General features: G+C 40.0%; 1 protein-coding gene across 1 annotated transcript in view; it reads right to left on the bottom strand.

Moving 5' to 3' along the window:
• recql5 (RecQ helicase-like 5) overlaps positions 1-16,887 on the bottom strand; it is a 124,974-nt gene that overhangs the window by 32,057 nt on the left and 76,030 nt on the right. The window contains exons 11-14 of the mRNA XM_084328428.1: positions 15,906-15,942; positions 14,119-14,177; positions 6,090-6,160; positions 5,335-5,425 (exon numbers count right to left, since the gene is read on the bottom strand). Of these exons, the coding sequence (XP_084184554.1) occupies positions 5,335-5,425; positions 6,090-6,160; positions 14,119-14,177; positions 15,906-15,942 (258 nt within the window). The remainder of the gene's footprint in view (positions 1-5,334; positions 5,426-6,089; positions 6,161-14,118; positions 14,178-15,905; positions 15,943-16,887) is intronic.

Raw genomic sequence — 16,887 nt, 5'->3', positions numbered from 1 at the left:
ATTACTATTTACTCAACCCTAGTAACAGACACACTGGGAATACATTCCCTGAGATCCATAGATGGCCCTAGAATCAGATACAATACCAAGAACATGCAAATGCAGGGACTATTTTAATCGTCATGTTTGCGTGACTGTATGCTTCAAAGGGTTAAATCGGGGGCGCCCCCCAGTGGCGAACCACATAGTTCCATGGGTTCGACTCCCGAACCCGTCGTTATTTTCCGAATGTCTTCCCCCCACTCTGTCTCCCATTCCTCCTCTGTCTCTCCCTACTGGACTGCCCAGTAGAAATAAAGCGATTAAACGCCAACAAATAAATCTTTAAAAAGGGCTAAATCAAGCATTTTTAAGGGCTTTAGAGGAAATGTCAAAATATTGTGATGTACATCGTGTATCGTAACATAGCCAAAAAATATCGTGATATCGTTTAGAGGCCATATCGCCCAGCCCTACCGTCGCCATTCCTTTATGCGCACATCGCCCGAAATTAATCACTACAACGTTAGCAAGCTAACAAGCTAATCCTGATCAGAGGCAGAGCCAGCAGACACAGTGTGGACTGGGGAAAGGGAAATGGGGGGGCACTCTCTCCCCTTCCCTGTGTGCGTGCGTGTGTGCGTTTGGAAAGACGATGAAGTCACTAGTCAGGAGGACTCAGGACAGGAGTATATTATAGTAAACTGAGGATTACTGAGGATGGACAGATAATGTTGATATTCAAATGTAAAACAGTTTCGAGAGGAGTGGAAGTTTGAAGACAGACTAGACTACAATATGATGCGGGGGTGGTGAGTTGAAACAGTGTGTGTGAATGAATGAATGAAAACTTTATTTAACATATTGCAGAATGGGTACAGTACAGTACGGCTCAATACACACAATTGTTAAGGGGATGCAGACCAGAGAAAGATGTTTGTCTTGTTTACATCAGGGTCCCCCATTGTGTGTGTGTGTGTGTCCCAACCGACCCCACTTCTATGTTTCAATAAATTATTTGCATTTAAAACTATTAACGCTGACTCATTCCTTCAGTCCACTCAAAATTATGCTAATATTCCTTATGTTGATTATGATATTAATTGAAAATAGCATATGAGAGTATTATAGTAATAATAACACATGGCGATATACTAAATGACAGCCAAACATGGCACTGAAACTAAATAACACAAATACAATAGGCACATTTGTGACTGTTACAAATATAACACGTTTTATACTTGTGCTACAAGATTTTGGCCTGTGCTACAAAACTATCAACCTCTGTAGCACCAGTGCTATGTGCAAAAAAGGTTAACGTACAGCCCTGTACTAGGACTGTTACTAGGGCTGTTACTAGGACTGTTACTAGGGCTGTTACTAGGGCTGTTACTAGGACTGTTACTAGGGCTGTTACTAGGACTGTTACTAGGACTGTTACTAGGGCTGTTACTAGGGCTGTTACTATGACTGTTACTATGACTGTTACTAGGGCTGTTACTAGGACTGTTACTAGGACTGTTACTAGGGCTGTTACTAGGACTGTTACTAGGGCTGTTACTAGGACTGTTACTATGACTGTTACTAGGACTGTTACTAGGGCTGTTACTATGACTGTTACTATGACTGTTACTATGACTGTTACTAGGACTGTTACTATGACTGTTACTAGGACTGTTACTAGGACTGTTACTATGACTGTTACTATGACTGTTACTAGGACTGTTACTAGGGCTGTTACTAGGACTGTTACTAGGGCTGTTACTATGACTGTTACTATGACTGTTACTAGGACTGTTACTAGGACTGTTACTATGACTGTTACTAGGACTGTTACTAGGACTGTTACTAGGACTGTTACTAGGACTGTTACTATGACTGTTACTAGGACTGTTACTATGACTGTTACTAGGACTGTTACTATGACTGTTACTATGACTGTTACTAGGGCTGTTACTAGGGCTGTTACTATGACTGTTACTATGACTGTTACTATGACTGTTACTAGGACTGTTACTATGACTGTTACTAGGACTGTTACTATGACTGTTACTATGACTGTTACTAGGACTGTTACTATGACTTACTAGGGCTGTTACTAGGGCTGTTACTAGGACTGTTACTATGACTGTTACTAGGACTGTTACTATGACTGTTACTAGGACTGTTACTAGGACTGTTACTAGGACTGTTACTATGACTGTTACTAGGACTGTTACTATGACTGTTACTAGGACTGTTACTAGGACTGTTACTAGGACTGTTACTAGGACTGTTACTAGGACTGTTACTAGGGCTGTTACTAGGGCTGTTACTAGGACTGTTACTAGGGCTGTTACTAGGACTGTTACTAGGACTGTTACTAGGACTGTTACTAGGATTGTTACTAGGACTGTTACTAGGGCTGTTACTAGGACTGTTACTAGGGCTGTTACTAGGACTGTTACTAGGACTGTTACTAGGACTGTTACTAGGATTGTTACTAGGACTGTTACTAGGGCTGTTACTAGGACTGTTACTAGGGCAGTTACTATGACGCGTCTCTACAATTCGTAGCCGCATTTCTGCAGACCCCTCCGATTGGTTGAAGCCATTTCTGCAGACCCCTCTCTGATTGGCCGAGCGCGCGCATGCGCATGAGCCGCGACAAGCTCCTCTAGCCAGGAGTCGAAACTCCGTTAAGCTCCAGAGAGAGAGGCTGAAAACCCACAGTTGTTGCCCGACGGATGGGAGCCAAATCCCGGATCCGAGTTTTCTGATGAATAGCCCCAAAACATGGGTTTACTAGGGCTGTTACTATGACTTACTAGGACTGTTACTAGGGCTGTTACTAGGACTGTTACTAGGACATTGTACTTCCTCCTGGACTCCAGTGTAATGCATGCTGGGGGACTAGACTGTTCTGTTTTCTTTACATCCATGAGATTCATTGAACCGGTTGCCTTTTGAAGTATGTTTTATAATAAAACAATGCCCCTGTTTTTCATGATAACACCTGGAAATATGCGCTTGCGAGCTGTATCTAAGGATTTCAGCAGACAACAGGGAATGTATGGCTTCCTGGTTCAGAGCTCCTATGAGTTGGAGACAGTGGAAGAAATTAGGGGTGTAACAGTACACAGAAGCCACGGTTCGGTACGTACCTCGGTATTGGGGTCACGATTCGGTACGAGTTCGGTACAACAGAAAAATAAATATTTATAATTATTGTTAATATAATTATATTGTTCTATTTTTTTATTTTATTTATATATTATATTTATGATAATTATTATAATAATAATTATTAAATAGAATAATTTTCTATAAGCTTGCCGTGGTAGTCAGTGATACTGGTGTCATTCTGTGTTCAGGCATCCACTGAGTAAAATAATTGCCTACTGCCCCTTTAACAACTTATCCTTGTGAAGTTTCAGTTTCACTTCTAGAGAGAATTTAACTTCACGAGACTGAATACTAGAGAACAGATGACATGTTACAACAATGGCAGAGGATTATTTGGATTTAAACGCAGTAGCAGTTCAACTGGAGAGGAGCTCAGATGATCAGTCCGGAAAAGTATGTTTATTTTTTTTATTTTATCAGGTGTGCCTGCGAGTCCGGCGGGGGAGAATGTTGGTGTGTTTGTTGGCGCGTGTGTGTGTGTGTCGGTGACGCGCGCGTGTGTCTTTCCATTGGTTTCATTTGGTTAACATTATTGGGCGAACAAGAAAACGAAAGAAAACTGTAAAATTGTAATGACCCAAGCAAGGCATACACTCATTAGGGGATATTTTTAACAAACAGGGTTTTTGTAGTGATAAAGAAATACGCAAAAAATTTAATCTCACCAAGTCCACATGGCTTTTTCACAAACAGTTAGAGCTATGTTTGAAGTCTCACGGTGTTCCATTAGACAGACCAATTGAACACCACAGATACCACAAATTCTTCTACTCAAGAGAGACATCGAGAGGTTTTGTTTCAGAATTTTATCATCAATTACTAACGTCCTCGTATGAAACCCTCCAACTTGACTCTGTCTGGAGGAGGGATATACCAGACCTGGAAAATGACTTTGATTGGCAAGGAGCCTGGGCAAATGTCCGACTTACATCAAGGAACCCGGATCATCAACAAATCAATCTTAACTATATTCACAGGACATACTTGACTCCTATAAGACTGTGCCGAATGGGGCTCAAACAAGATTCCAAATGCACCCAATGTACAAATGGGGACGAAGGGACATTTATGCACATGTATTGGGACTGCTCACCAGTTAAGGCATTCTGGAAAGATGTGACCCAACAAATATCAAAACTCGTATCTTGGAATATACCTGTACACCCCTCGGTATTGCTGTTGAATGATGTTTTTGAGTTTGCAGTGAATCCACAGCTAAAGAGATTGGTTTTATCGGGTATCACAGTAGCCAAAAAGCTGATCGCATCACGCTGGTTTCAACCGGAAAAAATGTGCCGTAAAGTTTGGTTTCTTACATATCTCGATGTAATTTACCATGAAATATCTACAGCAAGAATTCTGGGTCTCAATGAATCCAAAATGTCAATGTGGTTAGAAGTGGTGGAGAGAATAAAAGCTAGCTTATAATGGTAGTGTCTGGTTAGGTGCGAGGGATAGTGGAGGTACTTCTCAAGGTGGGGTCCGGGAGGGGGGGGGGTTCGAGCTGAGCATATGTATGTAGGGTTTTTTTTTTAGATAACAGGTATTATGGGTATATCTTATATAAAACAACTAACCAAAATGTGATCTCATTGGATGTGCCCTGACAATTAATGCTTGTATATCTTATCGTGTGTTGTCATGTTTGTTTATATGTTTGTTTTAAAAAAGAATAAAAAAATAAAATACAAAAAAAAAAAATTGTAATGACCCTGCAGCTGTTCCAATGTAAATGTGCCTTCCTCCGTGCACTCTCACCCGCTCTGAAGTTGGACTCGGTGTGCCCGGCCACGCGCACTGTTCTCGCACGGAACCCGCGAGTGCCTGCATGTGCGACTGGTGTGTTTGCGCTGTGAGGCGCATTCTTCGTATGGCTGCACGTACCGCACCGCGGCGGCCGTACCGTAAATTCGCGGGACGAATACAAGTACCGTTACACCCCTAGAAGAAATGCATTGTGGGTTTTCATCTTTTCATGGGAAGTGTTGACAATAAGAAACACATCTAATTACACTGGCCTTACTGGAGTTAAAGAGAACTTGGTAGACCCAAAGCAGTGGACAAAGCGGGGGCAGCAGACGTTCCCTGAAGCAGAATCACTGTAAACTATAGTTACTTTCATCAGTACGACAGCTTCAGGGAACGGATGGTGTACAGTAGCAGAATCACAGTGTGAACTATAGTTACTCTCTTCATGACAAACGCCTTGTAGAGGTTGGAGGACTTGCTGCTCTTGAAGACCTCGTGTTCAACATCCACGGCCAAGGAGACGGTGTCACTGTGGTCAGAATGACAGAGAGAAGGACATGCAATTACATCTCTAAATGAAAGACTCTCGTTTGAGGCCTGTGTGAGTGTGTGTGTGAGAGAGAGAGAGAGAGAGAGAGAGAGAGAGAGAGAGAGAGAGAGAGAGAGAGAGAGAGAGAGAGAGAGAGAGAGAGAGAGAGAGAGAGAGAGAGGAGAGAGAGAGAGAGAGAGAGAGAGAGAGAGAGAGAGAGAGAGAGAGAGAGAGAGCGAGAGAGAGAGAGAGAGAGAGAGAGAGCAGTGAGAGAGAGAGAGAGTGTGTGTGTGTGTGTGCGTTCCCGAGTTAACTATACAATTGGTGACACATTTAAGACACATTTCAGACAACAATATGGTCTGTCTGTCTGTCTGTGAGAGAGAGAGAGAGAGAGAGCAGTGAGAGTGAGAGAGAGTGTGTGCGTTCCCGAGTTAACTATACAATTGGTGACACATTTCAGACAACAAACCAATTCAAATACCATCCCAAATTGGGGGACAACAACTGATTTCCGGGTTAGGATTAGTTTAGGGTTAGACATGGGGGGGGGTTAGGGAATTGGGAATTAATGCAAGTCAATTAAATGTCCCCGATTCTGGTGTAAATATGGTCTGTCTGTCTGTCTGTCTGTGTGTGCGTGTGTGCGTGTGAGTCTGATTACCTGAAGGTGTCTTCTGCCCCCTGGTGGCTATACAGAGCCTCCTGCAGAAGGGATAAACAGTGCTCTCTGGCCTGGAATAGAACATTTGGATTTAGAATTCAGCATAAGTTAATAAAGTGATTAAATGTTTGCTTTGAACATATATCAGTGTCCAGAAAAAATAGATTGAATTATCAATTGCAGAAAAATACTATTTATCCAGACCCAGTCAAATATCCCTTGGGATGATTAAAGTATTTTTATACAACGGCATGCAAATTTCTCGATTCTGATTGGCTGAAACAGTCAATTTACACGTGGGTATTTGTAATAATCCCACGCTCTTGGACCCAGGACCCGCCCACAACCGCATTCCTATCACTCTGCCGTTTTTAGGAATGAAAGCAAGATGGCGGACACGCTGGACAGTAAACATTACGAAAGGATATGGTGATAGGGTCATAAAGACTAAATGAAAAACGATTCTGTCACAGTGAATGTCTTAGTTTCTTAAACAATGTTGGATGATGTAATTGATGAGTCATGAGTCATTGTGGAACAAAATAAAAATTGCGCGAATTGATTGATAGATTAATTGCAAAAAGAAATAAAAAATTTTTTACCTACTTTCTATAGAAGCAGCTGGGAGGTGCGCTGTTTTAAGTGAGCGTGGATTATTGAATTGATTGATTGATTGCTAATTTTATTACTGTCCGCCTTGTTTCCAACTGGTTAAGTTTAGGCACTCTTTCGAAGTCTCTCTCTTTCGAAGTTGGTTAAGGTTAGAGTTTGTCTTTAGAGCAGGGCGATAGACCACCAGCCCTGATTCCAAACTCTAACCTTAACCAACTTCGAAAGAGAGCGACTTCGAAAGAGTGCCTAAACTTAACCAGTTGGAAACAAGGCGGACAGTAATAAAATTTGCAATCAATCAATCAATTCAATAATCCACGCTCACTTAAAACAGCGCACCTCCCAGCTGCTTCTATAGAAAGTAGGTTAAAAAATAAATAAAAAATACTCTTATAGGGAAAAGAACCCCCCCCCCCCCCCCCGCTATATAGGGCAAATCAATCATTTTAATTTTTTTCCTATAGGGCAAAGAAAACTTTTTTGTTGTTGTTTTACCTACTTTCTATAGAAGCATCTAAGAATAAAGTTCTATAGAAAGTAGGTTAAAAAAGAAAAGAAAAGTTGGATGTGTTAGTTTGTTGGATGTCTAGTTGAAAGACAGTTGGATGTCTTAGTTTGTTGGATGTCTAGTTGAAAGACAGTTGGATGTCTTAGTTTGTTGGATGCCTAGTTGAAAAGACAGTTGGATGTCTTAGTTTGTTGGATGCCTAGTTGAAAGACAGTTGGATGTCTTAGTTTGTTGGATGTCTTAGTTGAGAGACAGTTGGATGTCTTAGTTTGTTGGATGTCTTACTGAGAACAGTTGGATGCACTTCCGAGCTGCTTCCACATGGAGGCAACTTCTCTCTTTTTTTTTTTTGGGAACTACTTTTTCTGGCGGATGGTTTTTTTTCAATAAATCTTCAATTAATAAGGTTGGATGAATGCGCCAGTTGTATAAAACGACCACCCCTAGAGGCATGGTCTAATTCTCACAACCCACTCCTGCGCGTGATGTAATACTTAACTATTCTATTCTTCGCTATTCGAGGTTATTGAGCATGGCATGGGTTGAAATGCATTGAATTTCCAGACCACCGTTGATTAAAAATATGAAATGTGGTCCTCTGTTACTGTGTGTATGTATAATTTGTAGGAATGCTCGATATTGGCTTTTTTACCGATACCGATATACCGATATTGTCCAACTCTTAATTTCCGATACCGATATCAACCGATATCACATTTTAATGGCGATATCGGCCGATAATATCGGTAGGCCAATAATATCGGACATCATTTCTATAGAAATGTAAAAAAAATAAAATAATTGAAAACCGATACCGATTTTCCGATATCACATTTTAATGCCGATATCGGCCGATAATATCGGTAGGCCGATAATATCGGTCATCCCTAATAATTTGTGATAGTTAAAAAGGGGTAGGAATTTTAAAAAGTGTATACTTCTTCCTACTCCTTTTTTGAACAGGGTAAACTAGGATTTGTTTATCCGTTTATCTTTTTGTTGTCTTTTTTTATTATCTTTTTATGTAAAATGAACAGATATATTTTTGTTTTTATACTTGTTAATATTTAAAAAAAATCTTTCATTTCATTGTGCAACCTTATACACGGTACCTAAATAACTTATTTGGAACTTACCCTTGTGTTTACTATTTTATTGAAATTATGATTTTACATTGCAAGAAATGACAGCACATGTCTTTCTCTTCCCCTAGTAGCGCCTCAGCGCCATCTTGTTTTAGCATCCTGGGGAAAGCCCTGCACAGGTTCTTAACCCTTTCACTGCCACACGACAGAAGGTTAACCCTTTACTATCACACAACCGACGGTCGACGGTTAACCGGCTGTTGTGTGGCAGTGAAAAGGTTAACCTTCTGTGAATTGTCACAGTGAAAGGGTTAACCGTTTTGGTAGTGTGGCAGTGAAAGGGTTAACATTATTCTAGTTGTATTATCAAATTCCATCAACTGCTCAAAACCAATAATAACAATAACTTGACTTGTATAGCACCCCTCATACAGGGGATTCCAGTTCAAAGTGCTTTACATCAGTAAGAAATAAGACATGGAATCTGTGTAAAACAAGCAACAAACAAGAGCAAAGCATTAAGTGGGATAAAATAATGCAGATATATTAATCAAATCATATCAGAACCTCACGTTCCAATAGGCTTCTATAATCTGTTACAGAACATGATAAAGGTCAGAATATGCATCCAGCGGATAGCGGGCCAGAGAGATAAAAGATTATTTGAAGTTCCATCAACTGAACCAGTGCACTTTAGAATCATATACAGTCAGGTCCATCAACACATTTCTTGCAACAGAGTATTAAAGGATTTGCAACAAAGTATTAAAAAAGTGACAATTTGATTTATGCTTGTTAGTTTGTCCAATACATTTTTGGTCCCTTAACCCTTTCACTACCACACTACAGAAGGTTAACCTTTCACTACCACACTACAGACGGTTAACCTTTCACTACCACTACAGACGGTTAACTGTCTGTAGTGTGGTAGTGAAAGGGTTAACCCGCTGTAGTGTGGTTGTGTAAGGGTTTACCCTTTGTCGTGTGGCAGTGAAAGGGTTAACCTTCTGTATTGTCGCAGTGAAAGGGTTAACCCATTGGTAGTGTGGTAGTGAAAGGGTTAAAAAAGGAGGCGGCACATGTAGTAATCTATCTATCTATCTAATTTTTGTAATGCCAACACGGTTCACCTGGTTTGGATGTAGATACCCTCAAATTAAAGCTGAAAGTCTGCACTTAAAGCACATCCTGTTTAATTTCAAATCCAGTGTGGTGGTGGTGGTGTACAGAGACAACAAAATTATGAAAATTGTGTTGATGTCCAAATATTTATGGACCCGACTGTAAGTCTGTTTAGAAAATCCAAAACAAATTTGGACAAACAAGGTCCTCCTGTACAAAATACAGTATGCATGTTTACTTGTAATGCAGAGGTCAGCCACACGGTGGCAGCAACATGTTTCATCTCAACCTGGTGTGTCAGTTTTCTCTTCACAGTGGTATGAACTACAGCATTACTGTACCAAACACAATGTTATTAAATTGATGTGATGGAACAGTAGCACTGTTCAATACCAATACTGATACCAATACTGATACCAATATTGATATCAATACAGATACCAATACAGATACCAATACTGATACCAATACTGATACCAATACAGATACCAATACAGATACCAATACAGATACCAATACAGATACCAATACTGATACCAATACAGATACCAATACTGATACCAATACAGATACCAATACTGATACCAATACTGATACCAATACAGACACCAATACTGATACCAATACTGATACCAATACTGATACCAATACTGATACCAATACTGATACCAATACTGATACCAATACTGATACCAATACAGATACCAATACAGATACCAATACAGATACCAATACAGATACCAATACTGATACCGATACCAATACCGATACCAATACTGTTACTAATATTGATATCAATACTGATACTAATATTGATATCAATACTGATACCAATATTTATATCAATACAGATACCAATACAGATACCAATATTGATACCAAAACTGATACCAATGCAGTAGGGCTGTCCCCGACTAAGGATTTGGATAATCGACTATGATTGGCCAAAATTTGCCGTTAAGTATTATATATATATATATTATATATTTTTTTAATCATTCCATTTGGGCTGTGGGGGGTGCTTAATGTCTGAAGGAGTCGACTGAAGGCTTCTTGTCCTCTGCAAAAGCATGCAATTGGTCCACTGATGGATACATCTTAATATTTGTCTAGTCTAGTGTGTACATTAGATGGGTGAAATCCTCTTTCAGTGCCTCTGTGCCCGTTTTCGTAGGCAGTTAGCCTCTGGTATGTGTGCCATTAGCGTTAGTCACGCTTCTAGGCCTCTTTTCTTTTGGAAAGAATGATACAAATAATAATAATAATATTTTATATAAAAGAAATCTTTTTTTTTTGTATTCGACTAAGAGGTTGGCAGTCGACTACGGCTCCTTTCGACCGATTAGTCGACTAATAGGGTTCAGCCCTACAATGCAGATATCAATACCTTGCCTTCAATAATCTGTCATCGACTAAAAACACACTTCAATAAATATCTGAATACAAATAAATAATAATAAAAGAAAATGACCCTTATTACTGTCTTTTACTATTATGTACTATGCTACCATGTCTATACTACTATATCCTGTGTTACTATACATAAAATACTATCCACTATACCAGGGGTCAGCAACCTTTACTATCAAAAGAGCCACTTTTCCCCGTCCCACAAAATAAAATGCTCAGGGAGCCGCACAACCTATTTACCCTTAAAATGAAGATAACACAGTGTATAACGTTTTATATATCCCCAAGCATACCCCACATTTAGCATAAAACGCCTGACAATTGCATACCCAAAGTAATTTGCGATTTATTATACTTTATACTTATAGCACACAGTTTGTTGCATTAATGGGATTATAAAGCAACAAAAAGAAAATGTTTGACTTTTTAATTGCTGTTTTTACCTGTTTTTACCAAAGGAAAACCTCAAACTCTTATGAAGAGGAGAAAAAATACTGGCTGTGTAGACCTATTTTTTAATAAAACACAGAAAAGGAGACAAAACACTGGTGTCTGTAGACCAACTTTGAAATAAAACCCTGAACTATTCAGGTATATTTGAGTCCTTCCCTTATTTGTGGAACATTTATAAAATAGAAAGTAGTCCACTTTGAAAAAAGAATACCATGTGTAGACCTACTTTGAAATAAAACACAGAAAAGGAGAAAAAACACTGGCATCTGTAGACCTACTTTGAAATAAAACCCTGGACTATGCAGCTCTATTAGAGTCCTTCCCTTATTTGTGGAAAATCTATAAAATAAAAAGTAAATTTTTCATTGTTCGCAAATTTCACACCACATATCAGGCATACAGGTAAGCCTTTTGTTGACTAAATATCTTAGTTGATGAAATATTTTTTCATTTCAGTGTCACAGTATGACATCGATCTCCAGGGAGCCGCAGCTGATTGGCTAAAGAGCCGCATGCGGCCTCGAGGCCGCAGGTTGCCGACCCCTGCACTATACTATACTACTATGCACTCAGTGAATGAATGAATGAATGAATGAATGAATGAATGAATGAATGAATGAATTTATTCACACACACACACACGATACATTACATGCGAGTATCCTCATGTGATATAACAATGTCGCAAATTGTGTGCATGTGCCAGGTCTCCCAAGAAGCTATTTAAAGCTTTTGGAGGGAGCCTGAACACAGATATAAACAGAATATAAACAACAAAACAATAAACAAAAAACAAAACAAAACAAAATCAATACAACGTGGGTAGGTTTACACACCTACCTACTAACTGACATATAACAGAGATACATAATACAGACAATTGTATTCCTAAGTTATAATTTTAATTAGAGATATGATTTAAGCAGTTCCTCTTTCAGTGATTTTTTAAAGGTTTTAGTCATTTTCAGATTTCCGTCAAGCTTGTTCCAGATCTGTGGACCCCTGCATGCTATGCTTAGGCTAGCACAATTGAGCCTTCTCCTCTTGCCAAATATAAGATGCTTATTTCTTGTGTTGTGGATGTGCAGTGGTTGGCAGACTGGGACAAGCTCAGACAGTCTGTGATTCATGTTGTTGACAACTCGATACATAATTGATGCGTTTTGATGAATGTTAAATTCAGCGAGCCTCAGGAGACCAAAGCGATGGAACAGAGGCTTTGAGGGCGCTCTATACCCGGACCATGACAGCACTCGTAGTACCCTCTTTTGTAAGCTTTCTAGTTTCTTGAGATGGCTGGGGTATGTGTTGCACCATATGACATTACAGTAATTTATGAGGGGTTCATACAAAGTTTTGTATAAAGTGAGAAGGTCAGGGCAAGGGAAGAAAATGACGTATTTTGCAGAATAAGCCAACATATTTGGACAGTTTTGTTTGTAGATATTTTATGTGGCATTTGAAGTTGAGTGACTCATCGATGACGACCCCCAGGAATTTTGTGGACACCACTCTTGACAGCTCCTTTCCATTTATTTTTATGCACATGTGATGTGTGCGCATCCAATTTGAGTGGAAGACAATAAAGTTTGTTTTGCTGAGATTAAGTGATAATTTGTTGCATTTAAACCAGGTGTCCACTTTTTGTAGTTCTGTGTTGAGTAGATCTTGTAGCTCGAGTGGATTTTTATGTGACAGAAACAAATTAGTGTCATCAGCGAATATTACTTTGTGCAGAAGTTCAGATGAGTTGACAGTCATTTATATAGAGAATAAATAGTAAAGGCCCTAGAATTGACCCCTGGGGGACCCCATATTTGATTTTTATTGATTTGTGATTGTTTATATCGACGTACTGTTGCCTACCATGTAAATAGCTACTGAACCAGTTGAGAGCCAGACCCCTTATGCCATAATGGTGTAGTTTCCCAAGTAGAATAGTGAAGTCAATGGTGTCAAAGGCCTTTGATAAATCTAAGAAAACGCCCACCCCACAATCACCCTGATCAATGGCATCATGTATTTTTTCAATGAGGTCTAATATTGCCATGTTTGTTGTTCTCTTTTTCCTGAAGCCGTATTGTGAATTGGTGAGTATATTTAGCTTGGTGGTGTATTCGCTTAATCTATTGTACACAACTCTCTCATAAACTTTGGATAGAGCTGGTAACACGGATATTGGACGGTAACCTGATTTATATATGGGTATTATTCTCCCAATGTTGATGTTTTTTGGCACCACACCATGTAGTAAGGACAAATTAATACAGTGAGCGAGTGGTCGGACTATAATATTGGCTATGCCTATTAGGATTTTGCTGCATATTCCATCAGCACCGGCTGTGCGAGTGTCCTTCATCTTCATGATAATGTTGAAGAGTTCATCATGGTCAGTTGGTTTCATGAAAAAAGAGTTAATATAGTTACCTGATAAATACTGTGGTATTTAAACACTCAAGCTCCTTAGCTGTCAGAGTTGTACCACTCCTGCTGACTTGTTGTTCACAATTTGTAAGTCACTTTGGATAAAAGTGTCAGCTAAATGTAAAATGTATATAATACCAACACCACACAAGTACTTTTGTGTCAATCAAGTTATGTTGGATACAATAACGCTGGTAGCGATCGTATTTTTTTTTTACTTTTTACAATGAAGTTATTAATTGGATTCAATGGATACCTAGAGGGTATTGATCTTCAACCTCCAGCCCTGTGTGCAGAGTCCGACCCACATGCCACAAGAACATGCCACGAGGTGACAGCGAGTCCGTGAATTCCTATGAAAGGTGTTAATTGCGTATCTTGGGCATGAGGAATGTGCTGGTGGGGTGGGAGGTACCTTCACCGTGAGCCGGGGGACCCTCTGGCTGCTGGCCTCTCTGAGGGGACAGCCTTCGTCTGCAGAGCCGGAGAGAGATCACCATAAGTCATAAGTCAGCGGTTCTCAAACTACGGGTCGCGTAGTACAAATGGCAAGTGCAAATAAATAAATCAATAAAAAATATAAAATGTATAATTATATTTTTTTATGTTCTGGCAACATATTTAGGCTAAATATGCCTCGTTTTATAAATGTGTATTGATAACATAGTGCTGTAATACAATTTTCTAATAAATATGCGTGATCACGTTCAACAATGTGTGCTTTTATTTTGATATTCCTTAATTCCACGTTGAAATTACGCGATACATTAACACTTTCAGTGCCAGCAGGGGGCGCACGATTTAGTGCTTGAATGCCCACCATCCACTTCAATGTTAGCGTTAATAACGCCTAATCTATGTTTTAAATTATGGCTATGTGTCTAATCTGGCCGTCGCTTATCAATGACTCGTTTTCCAGTCAACATTGTCGAAGCGGATTGTTTTTTTATCGGTTCATTTTCGTTTTATAGCATTTTGAAAAGCCCTCGTTTTCAAGGAAAATATAAATATTCCATGATAATCGCCCTTTACTGGAATATTCTAGAACGTTGTCATTTCTCGGCCTATTTATGAATCGTTTTCAAATAAACGCTAGATTATCGATAGTATATGTGTACGTATGCACGCTATATAGGCGATCTGAAAAATCGATTCTCTGATTTCCTCAAAGCCATCGCCCACACACACAGACGAACGCTGAGATCTGATTATCCCAAGACTTGTAAAATAGATTCCTTACCTCAGATCAGATGTTGTCCAAAAAGATCATTCCAATTCCTGATCGCCATTCCAAAAATCGATCGCTTTTATTGATCCAATGCTACATACTGTAAACACATATTCCACGCTGTTCTGATGGTCCACAATGAATCCGATCGGCTCGGGTTACATGCCTGAGAAGTAAAATGTGGATTCCGGATTTTTCTTTTCTCATACATTTTCATTGAGTCCATTCCAAAAGGGTGCATTACCATCTGGGAGACGATAGGGGGCGGTTTTTTCACATCTGAGCTCCTGATGGGGCTGGTTTACCAACGGGAGACTCGGTTGATGAAATATGAATTCAGATCGCTAATAAAAAAAATAACACGCTAATTGTCGTGGTGGGCATTCAGGCGTCGGGCTGATAACACGTGTTATCACGTGGTGGGTACTGAAAGTGTTAAGTGTGGGGTCGCCAAAAAAAATCCTAAATAAAATGGGGTCGTGGTATAAAAAAGTTTGAGAACCCTCAAAGAGGGTTCGTTTGAGAACGTCCAAATTAAAGCCAGTGTATCACGCTACATTCTCCTAGTTCTCGTAAAAAAAAAGTCAGAAAACGTTTAAAACGTATCACGTGACCCAGATCCTTTAGACGGTTTCACTGGAACTCTGATGCTCGGGGAACAGTTTTGTATTTCCTGTCGGTTATTGCATTAGGAAAACATTGCAAAAGGAAATAAACGTGGTTCCTTTTGGAATGTTATTGTAACAGTCTCTCTACACAGAGCGAACGAGGACCAGGAGCTAGGACAAGTGGGCCAAAGATTCTTATTTTAATAATAATAATAATAATAATAATAATAATAATAAATTGGATTTAAAGAGAGAAACGCCTTTCTCTGACTCAAGGACACTTTACAGAGAGAGAGAAGCTAATATAAAAGAAAACATATCTATAGGAGAAATAATGACTTTAATTTAAAAGAAAACAGGACCCACCTGGAGGAATAAAGCCTTCTTTGTGACCTTCAGACACCTGAACAGAATAAAAGAGAAAGAGGTGCTAATGGTCAGCAATGATATCAACAAGGGAATTTCCACTCAATCAACTCTAACGCAGGCCTGTGAATTAACCACACTCAAACAACGGCCATTTTGCCCTTACTGTATGTCACGCTCAGGTTGGGGATTCCTCTCCCCAGAGGGTGGAAAGGAATCCCAACCAGAGTGTGACATAAGAGTGAACTGGCCACCGTGTTTGAATTATGGTCAGTGGGATATTTTGACTGCACAATGGTCACTAGTTAAGAAGAATGTTTTCCTGCGGTTTTCCTTCAGTTCGGCATGGCTTCTCTCCCCTCTCACCTTCTGACTTGTGTTTCACCAACACCACCCCTCCACCCCCCCCCCCCCCCCGCCCACGCACCACCCCTCACCCCCACGGTGAAACACGCCTGGCAGCTCGTCAAACTGAAAACAGTTTCAACACGAGGAGAAAACTCTTTTCACCATCAGTTCTAGAACCGTAACCCTTTCAGCCATGAGTTTAAAAAAAAATTTATCCTGAATGTTTTCTCATAATTCCATCGGTTAATTCTAATTCAAGAAACTCTACAGCTTCCAGTGACGCTGCACCCGCTGTTACACGACCATTCGAATGTTTAAGTCCTCAACATACTAACGTCACCGTGTGAGATTTCATCCTGACCGGAGGCACGCGCGCTGTGCGGTACGTCAGACGGAGGGGGGGGGGGGGGGCGAGGAGAGTCCGCACACCTCTCTCACAAAGCTGGAGTGAGGCGTTTCATTTTCACCATGGAGCGTCATCAGGGTTAGAACCCCTATAGGAGCGGGTTAACACGCCCACCAAAAAAGGTACATATCTGTGATCCCTCTCACATGCTGCTGCGAGGAGCAATGATTCGTTCCCCTCTCGTCTACTGTATTGAACCCAGGTTAAACATTCTGGCCCGGCTCCAGC

Source organism: Notolepis coatsorum (genome assembly GCF_963971535.1).
Source record: "Notolepis coatsorum genome assembly, chromosome: 14".
NCBI classification, from domain to species: domain Eukaryota; kingdom Metazoa; phylum Chordata; class Actinopteri; order Aulopiformes; family Paralepididae; genus Notolepis; species Notolepis coatsorum.
This window is presented reverse-complemented; position numbering and strand designations above follow the sequence as displayed.